The 21,461-nt window shown below is 44.1% G+C and overlaps 1 protein-coding gene across 2 annotated transcripts in view; it reads right to left on the bottom strand.

Moving 5' to 3' along the window:
* Nucleotides 1–20,257, bottom strand: part of MBOAT1 (membrane bound glycerophospholipid O-acyltransferase 1) — a 120,336-nt gene extending 100,079 nt beyond the window's left edge. Inside the window, exon 1 of one of the 2 annotated variants that reach the window (XM_081247177.1) lies at nt 19,904–20,257. In XM_081247177.1, the coding sequence (XP_081103303.1) occupies nt 19,904–19,999 (96 nt within the window). In that variant the 5' untranslated portion in view covers nt 20,000–20,257. The remainder of the gene's footprint in view (nt 1–19,903) is intronic. The other variant, XM_081247176.1, reaches the window with a different exon arrangement.
* Between the last annotated feature and the right edge of the window lie 1,204 nt (nt 20,258–21,461).

The following is a 21,461-nucleotide window of genomic DNA, read 5'->3' as shown; positions in this document are numbered from 1 at the left end:
TCTGTATGTCTTCTCTGAGAAAATGTCTATGCAGATTGTCTGCCCCCCCCATTTTTGGGACCCAAACAGGGACATGAACATCTGCTTATTTTTTAATCAGGTTGTTTGGTTTTTTGACATTGAGTTTTCTGAGTTCTTTGTATATTTTGGTTACTAACCCCTTATCAGATATACTGCATGTAAATATCATCCCCAATTCATTAGGTGACCTTTTTGTGTGGTTGATAGTTTTCTTCAATGTGAAAAAGCTTTTTAGTTTGATGTAGTCCCATATGTTCATTTTCATTTTTGTTTCCCTTGCCTGAGGAGACATATCCAAAAAAATATTGCCTAAGACTGATGTCAAAGAGCTTACTGCTTATGTTTTCTTCTAGAAGTTTTATGGTTTCAGATCTTACATTTAAGTCTTTGATCCGTTTTGAATTTTTTTGTGTGCATGGTGAGAGAGTAGTCTAGTTTGATTCTTGTGCATGAAGCTGTCCAAAATTCCCAACACCATTTATTGAAGAGGCTGTCTTTTCCCCATTGTAAATTCTTACCTCCTTTGTCATAATTTCCCATTTAAGTGTGGGCTCATTTCTGGTTTCTCTATTCTGTTCCATTAATCTGTGTGTCTGGTTTTGTGCCAATATCATACTGTTTTAATTACTGTAGCTTTGTAGTATAGTTTGAAATCAGAGAACATGATACCTTCAGCTTTGTTCTTCTTTCTCAAGATTGTTTTGGCTATTCAGGACCTTTTGTTTTTCCATACAAATTTTAGAATTATTTGTTCTAGTTCTATGAAAAATGTCATTGGTTTTTTGACAGAGATGGCATTAAATCTGTAGACTGCGTTGGGTAGTATGGTCATTTTAACAATATGAATTCTTCCAATCCATGAGCTTGTGTCATCTGCTTGTGTCATATTCAATTTCTTTCAGCAGTGTATTACAGTTTTTCAAATACAGGTCTTTTTCCTCCTTAGTTAGATTTATTTCTAGGTATTTTAATCTTTTTGATGCAATTATAAATGGGATTAATTTTGTAATTTTTCTTTCTGATAGTTCATTGTTAGTATATAGAAATGCAACAGATTTCTGTATATTAATTGTATCCTGCAATTTTACTAAATTCATTAATGAGCTCTAGTAGTTTTTGGTGGTGTCTTTAGGATTTTCTATGTAGAGTATCATGTCATCTGTAGTGTCAGTTTTACTTCTTCCTTTTCAATTTGGATTCCTTTTATTTCTTTTTCTTATCTAATTGCTGTGGCTAAGACTTCTAATAGTAGTTGAATAAAAGTGGCAAGCATGGGCATCCTTGTCTTGATCTTAGAGGAAATGCTTTCAGCTTTTCACCATTGAGTATGATGTTAGCTGTGGGCTTGTCATATATGGACTTTATTATTTTGAGGTATGTTCCCTCTATACCCACTTTGTTGAGAGTTTTTATCATAAATGAATGTTGACTTTGTCAAAAGCTTTCTCTGCATCTATTAGGATGATCATATGATTTTTATTTTTTTTATTTTTTATTTTTTTGGCAGCACTGCACAGCATGCAGGGTCCCAGTTCCCCAACCAGGGATCAAACCATTGCCCACTGTAGTGGAAGCACAGAGTCCCAACCACTGGACCACCAAGGAGTCCCAATCATATGATTTTTATTCTTCAGTTGATGTGGTGCATCATACTGATTGATTTGTGAATATTGAACCATATTGTACCCCTTGGATAAATCCAATCTGATCATGCCACTCCCTTCTTGCCTGTAACTTGTGTTTCCCTTGATTGCTTTTAAGATTCTCTCTTTAATTTTTGCCATTTTAATTACAATGTGTCTTGATGTAGTCCTCTTTGGGTTGATCTTGTTTGGGACTCTGTGTGCTTCCTGGATCTGAATACATGTTTCCTTTCCCAGGTTAGGGAAGTTTTCAGTTATTATGTCTTCAAATGTGTTCTCTGCCCCTTTCTCTTTCTCTTCTCTTTCTGGGACCAGTATAATGTGAATGTTAGTATGCTTGATGCTGTCCCAGAAGTCTCTTAAACTGTCCTCATTTCTTTTCATTCTTTTTTTCTGTTCTCCTTCACTGATTTCCACTACTCTGTCTCCCTGCTCGCTGATGTAGGTTGATTCTTTAGACTCCCTCAGTCTTAGACTGGGACTTCTTAGGAAATTCTGACTCAGAAAGATCAGGAGTAGGGCCTAGGAATCCCTGTGTTTAAAGTGTTGCCCAGGTGATTCTGATGGTGACCACTGTAAAGAAGGACAACTTGAGCCACCTCATGACACCTTATGTCCTTAGGATGCCTTAAGTCCTTATGATACTTTGAGCCCCATCCCACCCTTTTGATGGTTCCCATCTACTCAGCTCTTTCTGAAGAACAAATGCTGATAAATCTGTTTTCACACGTTCATCCAGGTATTCTTCAGTCAAATGAAAAACCAAAGCTAAAGCTATTCAGCAAGAGCACCCCATGCTTCTTCCTGTCTCCATCTTGAAGTGATTCAGGCCCACACCCACCCTTCCGGGTGCAGAGGGGACCTTGTCTCCGTGTCCTCAGCTGACCATGTGCTGGATCCTGTCCCTTCTCACATTTAACCCACTCTGCATCAAGTCTCTGTCAACTTCTTCTCCACAGGTTTTGTGATTTCTTCGCTTCTGTCTTCAGATATGGATAACTCCCTCTTTTATTTATTTATTTTTTTTTGGCGGTACGCGGGCCTCTCACTGTTGTGGCCTCTCCCGTTGTGGAGCACAGGCTCCAGACGCTCAGGCTCAGCGGCCATGGCTCACAGGCCCAGCCGCTCCACGGCATGTGGGATCTTCCCAGACTGGGGCACGAACCCATGTCCCCTGCATCAGCAGGCGGACTCTCAACCACTGCGCCACCAGGGAAGCCCTCCCCTCTATCTTTAAAACCGAAAACAAACCTCCCCTTGGCCCTTCCTGCCATTGTCTCATCTCTCTTCTTCAAAGCCATCAGATTTCTCTTATGAATGGTCTACACATATGTCCATTTCTTCCCTAAACACTGTATCATTTTCCCTCTTCACCACTTCTCTAAAACTGCCTTCTCCACTATCCCAAACAACATTTTTCTCAAAAAATTCAATCCCTTGAGGGCCCTGCAACACCCCTCCCACCCTCACCCATTTCTGTGCTACTAAATTACCTTTCTAATGCTGCGTTCTCTCTGGGCTCCTCCACGGGCACTCAATGGGGAGTGTTCACCAGGACAAGTCTCTGCTGCGGTCTCATCTCATTTCCGCCCTCAGTGAGTTTGTTCCTTTTCCTGGTTTCATCCACCCCACCCCAACCCATGCCAATGACTTCCAAATCTCCATCTCCCCAGCTCTGATCCCTCATGTCTCACACTGCCTTCAGGGCATTTCTTTTTTGAAATCCAGCTCTCATCTTAATATGGCTCAAGCAGAAGTCATTAGTTCACCTCTTAGTCAACTTCTGTTTCCAGTTTCTCCATTTATGTCAAAAGGAGTTCCGTTCGCCAAGACACTCTTATAACCCCCTCTGCAACCCCATTGGCTTTATGACTGGGAGAGCCCCAAAATAACCACCAGACAACCTGATATTTTGCACAATTATTTCATTCCTTTGGGTCTTGAAGATCTTTCCTTTTAATGTTTTTAAATACCCAAATACTATGTTTGCTTAATAAAACACAGATGTAAACATTTTAAAGTTTCTTTTATCCTCTGCAGCAATCGGGGTGACTGTTAAGAGGGTCAAGGTCACTGTGCCCACTAGCTACACGTTGGTGACTATCATTCCAAAACCAGGTAGATAAATAGATGAAAGAGAGAGCATTTTTATTTTTTTAAATTTAAACAGGACATGGGATCATAATATACATACTGTTCTTCAACTTGCTCTTTTCACTCAATATGATGAATATCTTTCTATCTGACTTTATTTTCTCTAATACTTGTATATAATTCCACAGCTTGAGTATACCATAATTCAATCTAACTATTCCTCTACTGCTTAACATTTAGGGATCTTTCTATCTTTAAATGCCCATTGAGAAAGGTCACTCCTTAAACCACTAACTTATTGTCAATTAATACTAAAACTAGGATCACTGTGGACTGGCAGCTAGATAAAGAAAGAATTCAGGGCAAGCAGGGAAGGACATCAGGAAGGAAGGGAGTAGGCCCTGACAATAGGAGTCATCACCACACAGCCTCTGCTTGAATACTGCCTGGGATGGGGGACTCATGAACTCCAATGATGATCAATTCTTTTATCTACACAACTCTCATTAATAAGAAATTTTCTGACAATTGAAACCTACCTCGCTAAAGTTTCCATCCCGTGAGTTTAATTCTGCAGAGGACACATCATAATTATATTCTTCAAATATCTGAAAACTACTATTATATCCTATCTAAGGCTTTTTTTTTTTTTTTTTTGGCGGTACGCGGGCCTCTCACTGTTGTGGCCTCTCCCATTGCGGAGCACGGGCTCCGGACACGCAGGCTCAGCGGCTGGCCATGGCTCACCAGCCGCTCTGCGGCATGTGGGATCTTCCCGGACTGGGGCACGAACCCGTGTCCTATGCATCCGCAGGCGGACGCTCAACCACTGCGCCACCAGGGAAGCCCAAGGCTTTTCTTCTTTAAGTTAAACACCTCTTCTTCCTTCTGTAATCCTCCTCATAGGAACTAGGTTCAAAAGCTCTCACCTTATCTGATTCCAACACAGGTAATGTTTACCTGATAAAAAGAGTCACTCCTATGTGAGGTTCTTTCTCACTTCCTGGGTTCTCACTAAATTTACTAATGTTTCCGCTTGGATCCCCACCTTCCCATTTCACTACAGTCAAAAAAAAAATGTTTTCTTTTCAGCTGTCACCCCTTTCTTTTTTTTTTTTTTTTTTTGCGGTATGCAGGCCTCTCACTGTTGTGGCCTCTCCCGTTGCGGAGCACAGGCTCCGGACGCTCAGGCTCAGCGGCCATGGCTCACGGGGCTCAGCCGCTCCGCGGCAATGTGGGATCTTCCCAGACCAGGGCACGAACCCACGTCCCCTGCCTCGGCAGGTGGACTCTCCACCACTGCGCCACCGGGGAAGCCCTGTCGCCCCTTTCTTTACTCACTGCCTTCTTCTGCCCCATCTTTTCTGCCTTGAAGTACGAAATTCCTTCATCCCATTGAATCCCCAAAGTCCAGTCTTTTCTTACTCTTCACCAGATGCTAACTGAAAACCCAACTTCCCCTCCAAACGCCACCTACACCCACCTCACTTAAGCTCAGTGCTATGCCATAAGCATTTTTCCCTATGAGCTTCAAAAATGTGATGAAGGTGGTGATGGGGAAATGATAGCAAACAACATCCACATAATTACTGAGCAGTTTATTAAAATCTTCCCTATGGATCACCTGCCTCATTTGAAATACACAGACACCCCTAATGTATATATATTAGCTCATTTTACAAATAAGGAATCAGGCTCTGAAAGGTTAAATAGCTTGTCCAAGGTCACACATCTACAAAGACTGGCTCTAAGCCTAGAACCCAGCTCTTCAAAGTCTATTCCAGCATTGTCCCTACTATGTTAGAGCAAGGTAAGTTCACAGGACAGAACTCAGAAGGAAACACAAACATTCATTACACAGCCTGGGTCTAAAATTTTGTCACTTTTTACAGCTTGCACTCCATACTTCCTTGAGAAGATTTTCGCATGAATTCTTGTGGCTTAAGCAATATACACTCAGAATGGTCCTGTTGAACGGACAATTGAGATGCAGAATAGCATTTCTATGGTCAAAATAATGAGGAAATATCTCATTGAGCAATGGTAAATGCCTAGAGAGTTTTGTCCGGGGGTGGTTCTGCTGTCTGATGTTACAGGGAGAGAAATATTTATCTTACTAAACAACTATTCATTCATGAAGATTACCTAATGAGGAGCCTGAGGATTCAGGATGAACCAAAAGTCCTTTATATCTTTACTGAAAGTGACTTAGATGCATGCAATGATTTTAATAAATCTGACTTTAAAGCAAAAGTGAATCTAAAGCACAAACACATACCAGTGTAATTGTGCGCTTTCTTTCCGTTCTTCTGACTTGAAAATTCTCTAAAAGCACGCTGGTCCCAATGTTCATAGACATAGCACAACTAATAATCCTTGATTTAAAATAAAAAGCATCATGTTTTAAATAAAATTTATTTTTCAGAACAGTTTTAGATTTACAGAAAAATTGCAAAGATAATACAGAGAGTTCTCATATATCCTACAACCTATTTCCTTTATTATTAGCATCTTACATATAAAGGTTTCATCTGTCATAGTTAGTGGGCCAATATCGATACACTAGTATTAACTAAAGCCCATACTTTATTCAGATTTCCTTACTACCCAATGCCCTTTTTCTGCTCTAGGATCCCATCCAGGACACCACACTGCATTCACTTGTCATGTCTCCTGAGACTTCTCTTGGTTATGCCAATGGTTACACAACCTGGTGAATATACTAAAAAAACACTGAATTGTACACTTGAAATGGGTGAATTGTAAGGTACAGAATCCTAGATTAGAAAGAGGACATTAGTGGAAAAATTGGCGAAATTCAAAAAGTCTGGAATTTATTTAATGGTTTTCTATCAGTGTTGATGTTTTACTTTTGACAAGTGTACCTAACATTGAGGAAAACCGGGGGAGGCACATATAAAAACTGTTTGTACTATCAGTACAGTTTTTCTGTGAATTTTAAATTATTCCAAAATAAGTTTTGTTTTGTTTTTTAATTACCATAGAATGTGATCTATTATTATGAAGCAAAGGGCAAACCTTAGATGAGGTGCAAGTCGCTTCTTGAAATATTGGTGAGACCCTTAGTATTTTCACTCGAGCTAAAGAGGGATAATTACAAAGTGACACAACAAAGGACTTCTCTGAGGCCATCAAGTTCAAGGCCTTCTTCAGGAAATGAGGCGCATCAGTGGCACACCGCATCTATGGTTACCTAACCGGCATTTTATGGTCCTCATTGACGGCTGCTCCACAGTCTGTGGCTCTTGCCATCTTCTGTCAACTCTTTTATTCAAGTTCATTTCCTTTTTTTGTTTAGGAACCTTCAGTCCAGTTGTTCTTAGAACCATTTTTCCTGCTCGTTTCTAACTTCTCCATATCATCTAAAAACTTTGCAACAGAGAACCAAATCTCAACACATATAACTCTAATAAATATTTGAGGGTTGCCAAGCACACAAGAGATGGTTTTCCAGCTCTCCTAAAAACTTGTAAGTGGTCCATTTCTGAATCATTTTACAGCCCACTACCGTCTTTCTAATTCTCTCTGCAGTTTCCACTAGCTAAGATGCACAGGCATAATTCATTATTGGTTATGACAGTGAAATTGGGTCCCATCTGGTATCTTGATGAAATGATTACTTTTAGTTTATAGCCTCCTTTCTCACCCTTCTTTCAAACTAAGATAACAAAACTGGCCATCAGATAAAGACATCTATGAAGGCTCTCAGTACCTCAGTAGAAAGATAAACACATGAGTCAACTTAAGTTTTGCAACTTAGGCTCACTATAAAACTGAGGTAAATGTTAACTCGATAAGGCTGAGATTACAAAATGGTCCTTTATTATACTCTTTTTGTAAACTCCACCCCCAGACCCTACACATTAAGAAAATGAAAAATCTTTTTGTTCTTCCCTCCACAATGTATAGAAAACAGCTCTCTGAGTAGAATTTCATACACAAATTGATTTGCTTCCCTTTTGTTCAATAACCTGCAGGCAGGTTAACACTTACTGTCTGGAGATGAATGGCGATTCTCTTTTGGAATTGAGAAGGGAGGAAAGCCAGCTCAACATCTCTAGTAAACAAGAAACAGAAGCTCTTTTTCACACCGTCTTATTTCCAGAGGAAAGCACACAAATTCCTAAGGCGTTCTGACCTTACTCTAATGAGGAGGTGGAAGAAGAGAGATTCCAGAGCCCTGAAGGTCAATTCGCTTCAGCCAACACGCATGGAAATGCACATTTCGACTGGGAGAAACAAGAAAGGAAAAATATACAGATACAATCCTTTTAGCTACATCCACTGAAAAGTAAAAAGAAAAAGAAAAGGCCTTGGAGGGGGGCCTTTACCCTCAAGAAGGGTTTCTTTACAATCTAAAACCAAGCCTTCCTTGCTACTGTTGAAGGCACTGGAATCACAGAATTTTAGAGCTGCATTGGGCTTAAAGAGCATCACTTCCAGCAGACGGAGAGACCAAAAATTCCGCTGACACCGGGTCAGTGGGAGGCAGCGCCATCTTCATTCCTGGGGCACAAGGGAAAGGGAATCTTCAATGTCCTCATGCCTAAGTCCAGAGTGTACGCTCTCCCTCCCAGGGAAATTGGAGGCAAAGCCCATCTTCTGCTCGCCCGGAGCTCAGTGCTCATCCCGCCGCCCCACCCGCCCCACTGTACGTGGTCCCCATGTTCTCCATGTTCCTGGGGACCATGCCAATGTGGGAGACCCCTCCCCAAACCCATCACCCACCCCCACCAGCGTCTTTCAGCGTCTGCTAAAGGACAAGGCCGTTCCTGTAAGCAGAGAAGCAGAACTCTCAGAAAAGGCAGAAAGGAAGTCAACGTCACAAGAACTCTGTAGATGCAGATATGAATCAATCCCTAAGAGACACTGTTAAGTTTTTTTTAAAAGGCGAAGAGTGGAAGAACCGTACACTCTCGTTTGTGTCAGAAAAGACAACAAGATTCTGTGTACATGGCTGCCTCGCCTACCTCTGAAAGGATGCCACTGGCCGCCAGCGGGGAGCGGATCTGAGCAGCTGCAAACTGGGGTTGGGGGTGGGGGCGTGAGGGGGGCGTACACCACAGGGACTGACCTTTCATTACATCCCCTTTTCTACCTTGTGGTTTGATACTAAGTACATAAGCTACCTAGTCTTTAAACTGTATTTATACAAAATAAAAACCAAAAAAATTAATCAAACACAAAACATTACAGATAAATAAATATTTTAAATAAATGGAATTAAATTTTTAAAAAGACAGAGCAAAAAATGATGCCAGGAATAAAAAAAAAAGTCTTTGGAGGAAAGAAGTCTCAACGCAGTGACACTCACAGTTAAACCACTTCATGAAATTTCACAAAATGACTTTTGAATTTAGCAACTTCCTCTAGGCCTTAGCAACCTTGTGTTGTATACCTCTGCTGACTGTTTCAAATGAGAAGTACGGAATGATGAATGAGACAAAAATGGGGGTGGGGGGAGACAACCACTCATTTTTTAATTACTTGTTTGAAATAAGAAGTTAGAACTCCCTGAACAAAACTTTTCCAATGTACCCCTGCTCCTTTTTCAAATGAGGCTTTCAAACCCGAGCTTTGTGTTGTTGTTTTGGTAAATAGGCTGGAGAATGGAATATCTGTAATAATACGATGGTTGCGAAATCCCCAGCACCATCCCCCCAGCCAGAAATCCTAACTCAACACTTAGAGCCCCTTTTATGCTGTGTGGACTTTCAAAATAATACTTCAAAAAAGATTAACCACTGATAACAAAGTTATAGGCAGAGCCCCACTATTATAAGGAAGTTGGTAAATGATTAACCAAGTGCCTATTTTTTGCGTGCGGGGCGGGGTGGGGGGCCGATCGCCCCCCCCACCCCGCCCGCACTGAATCTTGTGGCAGATGACCACGTTTCTAAGCCCTATGGGATAGTGGGCTTTTAATAAAGCACATTTTTAACCCGAATAAACTACTTGAAGTTACTTTTCCCGCTGATTAGTCTCTATCCTTCTGCTATCCTGGCAAAACTACTAGAAATTGTCATTAACAAGACTGCAGCAAGTTCTCTCTTTGTCTTGTTTACTGAAAGGGTTGACTTACTTAAAATAGAAAGCCTCTGAAAAGCATACAACCAAATACTGTTATTAAATTACACAGACTGAATTCTTTTTACAAGTTGCTGCTACAAAAAGATATTTCCAGATTGTATCTCCTTAGATATAATCTTTCCATGAAATTTTTCCTTATAAATGTAATTCAGAGGCTGTGCTTCAAAAACACTTGGGACTACTTGGGTATACAGCACTTTTTATATATAAGTGACTTGACTTCAAACTGCAAAAGGAAAATTGTACACGTTGTTCACACACAACTTGAGACAACTGGTCCAAAAAAATGATATTAATATCTGCCTTTATAATGGTAAGTAATGCATCTATCAACTCCACATAATGAAAATGGGAATGGAGAATTTTATATTTAAACAACCCAAGATTCACATTTAACTATCAGTAACTGGGCCATTAATTAACTCTCAAATCAGAAATTAGGCCTATTCAATCTGAAATGTAGGGTCCAAATAATAAACAGGCCTAACCAGTTGGTAAAAAGAACTGGCTCCTAATTTTATCATCACTTAGTCATCCATTCCAATGCAAATTATGTGAATAAAATTCCACTTCAATGGAACCAAGTTTATCTAGTTCTTACTTCATACTAATAAGCATACCAAGATGACTAAGATTCAGCCTCACTCACTGCCCAAGAAGAAAGGTCATCTTTTCTCAGCCTCAGTACCTTTGCTCAAACAGCTTCCTCTTCCTGGCATATTCTGCCTGTCCCACCTGGCCTCACCCCTGCACTTTCCCCTTCTCCTTCTAAAGCAGCAGCTCCCAGGAAGCTCCCCTCACCTTCCCCAGGACAGGCCCAGGAGTGCTGAGGCCCATGCGTACACATTTTCTGGAGCACTGAGCACAATGCTTTACAAGAGTTTACACGTAATAAAGTAATTTACCAAGTACGTATGGGTTTGTCTCCTAGAAGGCAGAGATCCTAATTAATCTCTGTATCCCGCTTCTAGCCCAATATTTGGCATCCGGTACTCCATAAGCAACTACAGAGAGAAGCCTCTCAGAATCAGGCAGGGCAGAAAGACGATAAATATCTGAGACATAAAGTAAGAGGCACCATGTGGGAAAAAAGAATGAACTATTGCCATTTGCAGCAACATGGATGGACCTAGTGTATATCCTACTAAGTGAAGTAAGTCAGACAAAGACAAATATTACATGATATCACTTATATATGGAACCTAAAAAATAATACCAATGCATTTATATACAAAACAGAAAGAGACTCACAGACATAGAAAACAAATTCATGGTTACCAATGGGGAAAGGGAGGGGGGAGGGATAAATTACAAGTATGGGATTAACAGATACAGACTACTATACATAAAGTAGGTAAGCAACAAGGAGGTACTGTATAGCACAGGGCATATATGTACTGTATATTCAATATATTGTAATAACCTACAATGGAATACACTCTGAAAAATATACATATAACTGAATCACTTTGCTATACCGCTGAAACTAGCATTGTAAATCAACTATATATTTCAATTTTTTAAAAAAGACAGAAACACACACATAACCAATAGGCAGACAAGTAGATATGCATATACAAAGTCAATAAACATAATCCCCCCCACCAAAAAAAGAAGCACATACAGTATGGAGAGAGTGCTATGGAGAAACAAAGAAAATAAAATCGGATCCATTTGGCCCTGGGGGAGGGTGGGGGGATGATCTATAAGGGGAGAGGAGAGAGCAAGGCCAGGGTTACAGAGAGCAGACAGGAGGGGATGAAAAAGGAGATGAGGATGAGGACGAATGTCACGGAGAGGGAAAAGTGTGAGCAGAGGCTGGAAGGCGTGAACGACGCAGTGGATCTGAGGCGCAGGGAAGAACGCATCCAGTGCGCTGACGGTACAGCGCCCAGGGAAGCAGTGGCTGGGATGCGGGGCAGCCAAGTCTGCAGAGGCAGTCCTGGGTTCGAGCCCTGCCCCTGCCCCTGCCCAGCTCCCAGGCTGCCCACCCTCTTTGTGTGCAGCTCCAGGAAAGACCACAGGGCTCAGGGTCAGTCGCTGGCCGCGGCCTTTACCAGGACTCTGGGCCCCCAGGGGACACCTCTACCTGCCCAGCACCCCGAGGCTCATCCCTGAGCCTCCTGCCCGGCATGCAGGCTTGCAGTCATGGGCTCCTGACTTCCTCCTCCGCCTCCGCGATTTATGTTCCCCCCGCCCACCTCCCTCCCACTGCCGAGATCCTCCTCAAAGCCCTCAGTCTGCCCTGCTCCGGAAGCCTCGGTGTCTTTCCCAGTTCTCTCCCTCCCTCTCTTAGCCTTTCCCAGTTCTCTCCCTCCCTCTTAGCCTTGCGGGAGAACTGTCCGCCCCCAGGCGTTTGCTTCCCCATTTTACCACCACAAACGGCAAGGAGAGAGAAGAAAGTCACTGCTTTTCCAGGTTCCCCCATTGCTGCTTTGGACCATTTTTCTTCCACCATCCTTCTGTCTTTTAAGAATATACTTGTGGACTAAAAGATATAAGTGCTGTATAAAATCAGCCAATTATGTGAAAGTAGCGTATCTGCCTTTACTGGGTTTGTCATTAATCTGAATGGAAAGACCTTTAAAATTGACTTCTTTAGAAAGCATCTGAATGCATTTTGTTTGGTTCTGTATTTATTCAATAAAGTGTTTAAGTGGTGCCAAGTGTGAACTGGGCCCTAGGATGGTGTCCGTTGGAGGGAACAGGGGGTGGTGGGACTGAAAGAACAGAGCAGGCTGACCCCCCGCTCATCAGGCTCAGCCGCTGCCTCCTTTGATAAAGGGGCTAAGAGAGCTCTTCCAACGCCCTTTGAGAGGCACCGTCCTTCCAGCCAGGAAGTACCTCCCTCCAGACCCCACTCTGGGTCCTAACATTAAATGAGATGCGCCCTGGAGAGTGGCTGGCTGAGTGCCTGATAGCAGAGCCTGTCATACCCTCTCTGGTTCTTCTTCATTGTCAGGATCTACCAATCTACCTCCACATTCCTGGAGAGTTTAGGTACCACAGAGTCTTTCTCTCCACCTCACATGCCCAGTCACCTGGGCAGCTTCAATGTTTAGGAGGGCGATCAATCAAATCCCCCAGTTCCTTGGCTTGCTAAACTGAATCGACTTTCACCCCTTCTCCCATGGCCACACCTTGACTTTCATCCTTGCCCAGGGAAGCTTCACTAGGAATCTTCAGCTTAAATATCCTGGCCCCCGGCTCTCTCACTTCCCCTGCACCCGCCCCTCAAAGTCCCTCCAATCTCCAAATGTTCCCTTTTCACTGCCATCACCTCCAACTACTTGTCAGCATCTTTCAACACCCTTACTTCTTAACGTTCCAACAACCTTCCCTGCAAACGTCCAGCTATTTATTTCACTTTTGCTCCTACAAGGAGCTGCTGAAAGACAAAAACCACATATTGGCACAAATCCTGTAATTTTTTATTTTCAGTGCATTGATTATACTCAGCAACCCATTCAGTTGACCCCAGGCCGCTCCTTCTCTGTTCCCCCATTAGGACTACTCTAAACATCCACTCATTGTCAAAAACCCCTGCTCCAGCCCTGCATCCTTCAGCCATGACCTCCTGCCCCACTTCACAAAATGAAAATCCTTTCACATCTTAAACCCTTCAATGCCTTCCCTTTGATGGTAGTAATGCCTCTAAACTTCAGGTAGCACAAGAATCACCTGGGCAGCCCTATCACTCGGATATGTATTTGGATTCACTAGGTCTGAGTCAAATCCCAGAAGCATAGTTGGCAATAGATACTGATGATGGTCCATCCACCAAATGTGAGGAAAATTAGTCTAGAACAGGGGTCTCAAACTCCAGTCCCCAGGCCAAATCCAGTCCCTGCCTGTTTTGTGTGGCCTGCATGTTAACTATGTGTTTTTACATCTCTAAAGGGTTGGGGGAAAAAATCAAAAGAAGAAAATTTCACAACATGTGCAAATTACATAAAATTCAAATTCAGTCCATAAATAAAGTTTCATGAGAACACAGCCAGGCCCAACGATTTGCATATTGTCTATGGCAGGTCTCACGGCACAATGGCACAGCTGAGTCGTCGCAACAAAGACTGTACTGCCTGCAAGCCGAAAATATTTACTGTCTGGCCCTTTCTAGAAACAGTTTGCTTCCCCCTGGTCTGCAGGACGAAGTACAAACACCTCACCAGAGCCTCCCAGCTTCCTCATGATGTGACCCCTGCCTCCCTCCCCAACCTAGAGTCCCAAAATCTTCACAAGGGCAGCCTCACCAGCCACTTCAGTGGACTCAGTTCCTTGAACGAAGTGCACAGTTTCACACCTCCCCATCTCTGTATGTGCCGTTCTTTCTACCCACTTTGCCTGACAAATACTGCTTCGGCCTTCAAGACCCAATTCGTGGTCCTCCCCACCTGTGAGATGTTCTCTGACAACCACACCTCACCCCCTCCACTGCGCTTAATTAATTTGTATCCCAATTATCTGTATACAGCAGTGGTTCTCAAACTTTTGGGCATCCCAGCACCACCTAGAGGGCTCATTAAATCCCCCGCTGGCTGGGTCTGCCCCCAGAGCAGCAGACAGGGTGCCAGGCAGAGAATAACATTTCTAACAAGTTTCAAGGCTGATGCTGCTGGTCCAGGCACCACACAGGAGCAACACTGGTTGGCTTCTGTGTCCCCACCCCACCCAACAATGAGTTTTTCGAGGATGGACCCTATTTTATTCATGTTTGAATGATAACAGCCTCACCCAGTCCCAGGAATTCCTGGAACAGCAGAAACTCAGTATTTGCTGTTTGTAGTCTAACCACATGATGCTCCTCCCATGAGCCAATGATTTCACTATCAGACAGTGAAAGGGAAATTAAGTGGGGAGAGGAGACCTAGCCCGGTAGGAACTACTGAGGCCAAAAAAATTAATGAAGTGGCTCTCTGCAGGATGGACATTCTGTGACCTGCCATATGCATCCTGAGCCAGTGGGGTCAGCTGGAAAGCCCCAGGGTGGAGAGTAGATTGTTCAAGTCAGAAACCCAAGAGTACAGCCTGGAGGCAGCGCCAACAGGGGGAATGTTCCGTAGAGGACCCTCCCCACCCCTCCCACAAAGATCCATCTCCCTCCATTTTAAAAACAAGATTCTGTATCAAAGTCTGATAATGCATATCATTAGCATTGGCATATATTGCTACTAATGGTAAGCATTTGTTGAGCACGCTACTACTTGCTTGGAATACCAGGATAGATAAAACCTAGACTTCAAGGAGACTTTAAATTAGTTTGAAACTCAGTATTATAAACCAGGCAGGATACCTAACAAAATAAGGTAACATTTTGTGTCAAGTGTCAAATATAAACCGTGTCAAAGGTAAACAGTAAATTCCACAAGAGTCCAAGGTGTCCTGTGGCTTTCCCTTCTCCGTTCCACTAAGGTACCACCTACAAACCTCTATTAGTACCTACATAGGTCTGTGAGGACACAGCACTTCTATAGGTCTTTTGCCTCCTCCATGGGCGTATAAACTCTTCAAGGATAGAAACCTTGATTTTTTTTTTAATCCCTATATTTCTAAGACCTGACCAAGTCCCTGGCACTACTAGTGTTAAATAAATATTTAATAGATTTAATAATGACTGTGGAATGTGAGCTGAGCTTTTAACCAAGGGCAAGATTTAGATAAGAAGAGAAAATTGAGGGTTGGGCTTTCCAAGAACAGGCAAAAGAACCAACCAGGTGACTGAAAGCTCCAGGCAGGTACAGAAACTGTGGTCAGAGGCCCCGGTGGAATCATCGAAACCCACTGCTGTTATCACCGTGAGTCGAGAGGGTCAGGCCTTCAGAGCTGGTCTTCACTGATCCTGCCTTTTAAACTGTAACACAAGCTTACATAAATAGGCCTAAACCTGGACTGCTTTAATCTCAAAAATCATTTCCTGGCACTCAGAGTTCCCCACCACCAAACTGCAAATTCCTTAAAGCCAGGAATTTCTCCTCTTGCACAGCTCCTAGGATATGACCGTGTACCACACAAATTAGAAATGTCAGTATTACCGTGTCTATCCTGGTAGCTGAGTCAATTTTGCAAACTTCGAAGGCTAGGATAGTTTAAAGACAGATCATTCCATACCCCACGACCAAAACAGAGTGGAGAGGGCATGAGCAGATGATTTAAACAAAAAAATCAAACAAAACAGTCATCCTCAGTTCTTTGCCCGAGCTCCACATCTGCTCGAAAGAAACTCATTCTAGAAACGCAGTTTTCACCAAACTCATCTGTGAGGCACCTGTGAAGGCCCCTAAGTCATCCATTTCCTATACTCTGGATTTGAACTGCTGTGCTCGAGTCTCTAATTTAATAAGATGATTTTGCATTTAACATCTTTAGGAGGAGACCAGGCTAGTAAAAGTCCCTGGAAACTAAAATCATAGACTTTTCCTGAGTATGGCCACAATTGCACACAGGCTCCCCCTCATAAGCTAACAGAACAGATAAATGGAAGAATCAGATGAAAAATAATTAAAGACAGCCACTATGGAGAATAGTATGGAGGTTCCTTAAAAAACTAAAAATAGAGCTACCATATATATGATCCAGCAATCCCACTCCTGAGTATATATCCAGAGAAAACCATAATTTGAAAAGATACATGCAACCCCAATGTTCACTGCAGCACTATTTACAATAGCCAGGACATGGAAGCAACCTCAATGTCCATCGACAGATGAATGGATAAAGAAGAGGTGGTACATGTATACAATTGAATGTTACTCAGCCATAAAAAAAAATGAAATAATGCCATCTGCAGCAACATGAATAGACCTAGAGATTGTCATACTAAGTGAAGTAAGTCAGACAAAGACAAATATTGTATGATATCGCTTATATGTGGAATCTAAAAAAAAATGGTACAAATGAATTTATTTACAAGACAGAGTCACAGATACCGAAAACAAACATGGTTACCAGGGGGAAAGGGTTGGGGGAGGGATAAATTGGGAGATTGGGACTGACATATACACACTACTATTTATAAAATAGATAACTAATAAGGACCTACTGTATAGCACAGGGAACTCTACTCAATACTCTGTAATAACCTATATGGGAAAATAATCTAAGAAAGAGTAGATATATGTATATGTATAACTGATTCACTTTGCTGTACACCTGAAACTAACATAACATTTCAATCAACTGTACTCCAGTAAAAATATTTTAAAAAAGAGTTCTTCACTCACATAGTAGAATGTTCAACAGATATTTCAGGTTTTGCAAATAATAAACAACTTGACACAGGGAGACCCAGAAGCCAAAGACATTCTCACAAGTGCAATCAATACAGAAATTACAAATATACGTGTGAAATGTTAAGACATTAAGAAAAGGATTCACTATCTTTAAGTGGCATATGAAGAACCACTCGGGCAACTTGAGGTATATGTTCTATCATTGTTAGCAAATCGAAGGCCAATAAAAAGTCACTCTTTAATGGGCCAGGAGCAAACATGTATCAAGGACTGGGCTCTTATCCTAGGACTGTCCTCCAGATCTGGCTCCACTATTCTCTTCCCAAGTTTGTGCCCCAGGGGGAGCCCCTGCAGACCACATCGCCCAGGTGCCCCAGGCCAGCCACGCACTGGGGGCCACTGCAAGAGATGGAAGGGCCAGGGGACCGGGAGCAGAAGGGCTGAGGTTCTCTCTCACTTCCGCCCTGTATCCTGGCAAGAGGACTTTCTCCCCTTTCCCTTGCCCAGGTCTTGGTACCTGAACATCCTCTATTGGTTCCCTTAATGCCACCCACACCTCTCTAAGTAGTTCATCAAAGTTTCTTCATTGCTATCCATTGAGTTGAATTGTTTCCTGCCAGGACCCTGTCTGATACAAGGACTGTAGGGCATTTAATATCTATATAAAATGTCTCGACTCCAAAAGGTAGGTCTTTGTGTCGTCTCCCATTTTACACGTGAAGACACTGAGGCTCCAGGAGGGTAGAATACCAGCCAGCAGTCATAAAGGAAGTTTCCTGGCAGAGCACAAATTACCCCCAAGTCAGTCTAACAACCAAAAAGCCCCTGAAAGTGCGAGGGAGAAAAACACATCAAGCTTCCAAACTCTCAAGCCACAGTTTAGCCTCAAACCACATTATTTATGGTTTGGGGTTCTCCCTCGGCCTGAAATGAGCCAGCTGGGGCATTGCCCTTTAAGTACTTCTTCCACAGAGAATCACTTAGATTTGACCCTGCTGGAGGGCAGTGGGGTTTCCTAAGATCTAAGAGATCACAGGTGCTCCTTCCTTGCCTATCGCCCACATTTTTCCTTCAGTTCATCCCAGAAATCCCTCCCTTCCAGCCTTAAACATCCCACAGGCTCTCTTGTTCTTTTTTATAAATTAAAACCAGAATTCCTTTGCCAGAACTCCAGGAGATGGAGGATGAGGGTGGATGCGGTTACAAAGCACTTAATAACATCATCCTAGGCACCTCTCAGTCGTCAATCTCTGGGATTCATTAACAATCTAACTCTTTCCATACAAAAAACCTCCCTGGATTCCTCTTCTCTCTAGCTGTGCTGAACTGCTGAAAATGGAAAATGCAATTAAAATAAATTGTGATGGATAGTAGAGGGGTACGTACCAACAAAGTCCCCTGAAGGAAATTCAGCTCTGAGTTATATTTCATTTCAGGGCTAAAGAATTTGCTATTATTTCTGCCTTTGCAGGTCCCTGGCAGTCACTACCCTCTCACTACAAGAACAGGCGTTAGCAGCTGATACCTCTCCCAATTTCCTGACCATCTGGATTTTACAATTGATGGCCGACAGTCAGATCAGGTGGAGTTCTGAATCAGATCCTCAGAGGGAGCCAGGTGGAAGGGTGGCTCAGTAAACAGCATCTGAATGAGGGAAACATCTAGGTCTCACTTCCTCGTTGCTGGGGGAATGTGAGGGGAAAGAGCCACAGGTATACTCTTGTTTGAAGGAAAAAAGAATTTTTTAAAAGATCACTAGTGGGCCCTCCCCCAGCATGCCTTACCGAATTCCATTTAAATAACATACAGCTGACCCTTGAACTACATAAGGGTTAATCTGTCTATAATTTACTGTCGGCCCCTTGTATCTGTGGTTCCTCAAAATCTGCGGATTCAAGCAACCTCGGATGATACAGTACTGTAGCATTTTCTATTGAAAAATACACACATATAAGTGGGCCCATGCAGTTCAAACCCGTGTTGTTCGCGGGTCAACTATATTTATTGACTCACTGCTAAATACAGGGCCTATCTAGCCTGCAGCACCTAAAGAGACAAGAAAAGGGGTTAAGATAGCCTCAACCCTTGGGAAAATTTCTTACCTGGAATTACTGTTGTTTGCTGCCATTTTCAGTTTTAATGGTAGCAGACAGTTGCTGGACAGTCCAAATACCTGCAACAGTGCCTCTCTTCTCCCACTAACCTGTCCTACTAGGGAGCCTGGACCCCCGAGGGTAGACTGACTGAATAACCTAAGGCCCTCGGAAAACCACAGCATCCTGTGTCCCTCCTCCCTTGCCGATGTTGATCACAGGTGGTACAAAATAACTGTCACCCCGATTCCACAAGCCTCACTGCAGAAAACCCAGGTCTCTCATTCAAAAGCTACAGGCTTTTGCTTATAGATCACTCAGGTTCAGTTTCTAAGTAGTTTCATCTAACTTAAAAATAATAAAGACTTGACTACACTGATGAAAGAAACACTTGAGTCATTTATCAGAATGTTTTAGCCCTGGGTTACAGGAAACGAGGAAACCCCAAACTTCAAACAAAACAAAAAAGTTTATTCGAACCTTCTGTACAAGGTATACCAATTTTTTTTCACACTTACATGAGAAAAACATCAATTGAAGACCAACAAACAAAACTCCACCTGTCTAGTTTGTAGCAGTGAAATCTGCTATGGGGGCGGGGACGGAGGTAGATAACATCCCCACCAACCCCCCCGCAGGCTTCACGCCCGCTCCGGCTCGGGGAGGGTTCCCGCGCTCCCGCCCCAGCCGCGGGCCGCCCGCCCGCCGTTACCTGGTCCAGAGGGATGCCCAGGAGCTCGCTGAGCGGGTGCAGACAGGTGGAGCCCGTGGTGCGGTAGGAGAGGCTGGGAGGAGGCTCTGCTGCCATCCTGCATCTTCGGGAGGCGGCAGCCCCGGCCCCAGGCCGCGCCACCCCGCTTGGCGTCCTCCCGCCCGAGTGCGCGCGGGTGGCTGTCCCGAGGGCCGCGCGGCCGCCTGGCTCGCGGGGACCGAGCGGCGAGCCGGAGGACGCGACCCAGCGCAAACTCTCGGCGCGCAAACTTGGCGTTGGCGCAGTGGCCGCGGGCGCGGCAGGAGGGCTGCGGCCGAGAGCGCTTGCTTCCCGCTCCCCTCCTCTCGCCGCTCATTGGCCCGGCCGCCCGGGACTGCCCGGGAGGAGGGAGGAAGGGAGGGAGGAAAAGTAGGGACTCGGAGCCCGGCCCTCGAGCGCCACCCGGCCCGCCCTGCCCGGGCCGACCCGAGAGGAAAAGCGACGACAAGGGCGCCGCCGCCTAGCCCGGCGCCTGGTGGCGCGCGGCCCCGGGGGCGGGAGGAGCCTCTGCTCTTCCTTCGCCCGAGCTCCCCATCCTCCCTCCCCGCCACAAGAAACGACCTCCATCCCGGTCACCCCGGCGGGCTCCTTGCGCTAGGGAGCCACCCTGACCCCACCCCGTTCTGGTTCCGTCGCAGCGTCGGCACCCCGGCCCTCCCGGTCCCCGCGCCGGCTAAGATTTCCTGCGCTTTCCTTGCAAGGCTTCCCCCTCGCAGTCCTTGCGGCAAAGGGTTAATCTGCCAGGGGCTCGAAGCCCAAGGACACCCCGAGGCTCCCAGCCAGCACCCCAGCACCCAGCCTCCTTTCTCTGCTTACATGCCTGTGGGCAAGACATAGTTTCCTACACCCTGATCTGACATGGTCTGTGTCACACAGGCGCAGACACTAGGACTGCTAACTTCTGACCATTAATGTCCAGCCCTTTGGATTATGAATTTTTACCCCTGTAAGAAACGGCGCTACTGTTATGTGCATTCTGATCAGCTTTTGCCAGAACCGGTTCTAAAAAGAGGTACCTGGCCCCTTGGCTTCTCTGTCCTCAGACACCCAAGTGTATCACTGGCACTTGGAAAACTTTCAGTTGATTAATAGGTTCTGAGAATCATAAAAGTCTTGATCCTTTCCAAGAACTGTTGTATGCTCGCTGATGAAGAAGGCTTTCAGGAAAGCAGGAAATCAGATGGGCAGGAAGACACAAAAAACAAAGAAAACTGAGTTGGTGTCAATCTCTAGGCTTCACCAGGTAACCAAGCCCAAAGAGCCACAGATTAGTTGGTGAAGAATCGGACCAAACAGGGGGCCAGTAACTTTGGGGCAGAACTAACATTGTCATCAACATGGCCTCCAGCTTCAAATCCAACTGCAGGCCTGTCAGACAGTCACAACAACTTCCCCTCCAAGGCTGGGCCTCACCCTGGCCTTCTAGAAGAGTTTCATCACCAAAAAGCTGCACAGAGCTTTAAATGGCCAGTCCAGAGTTTCTCAACTCATGTCCCCACCACTCCCTGTCCCCATGGAT

Source organism: Mesoplodon bidens (assembly GCF_964165515.1).
Source record: "Mesoplodon bidens genome assembly, chromosome: 10".
Lineage (NCBI taxonomy): Eukaryota > Metazoa > Chordata > Mammalia > Artiodactyla > Ziphiidae > Mesoplodon > Mesoplodon bidens.
This window is presented reverse-complemented; position numbering and strand designations above follow the sequence as displayed.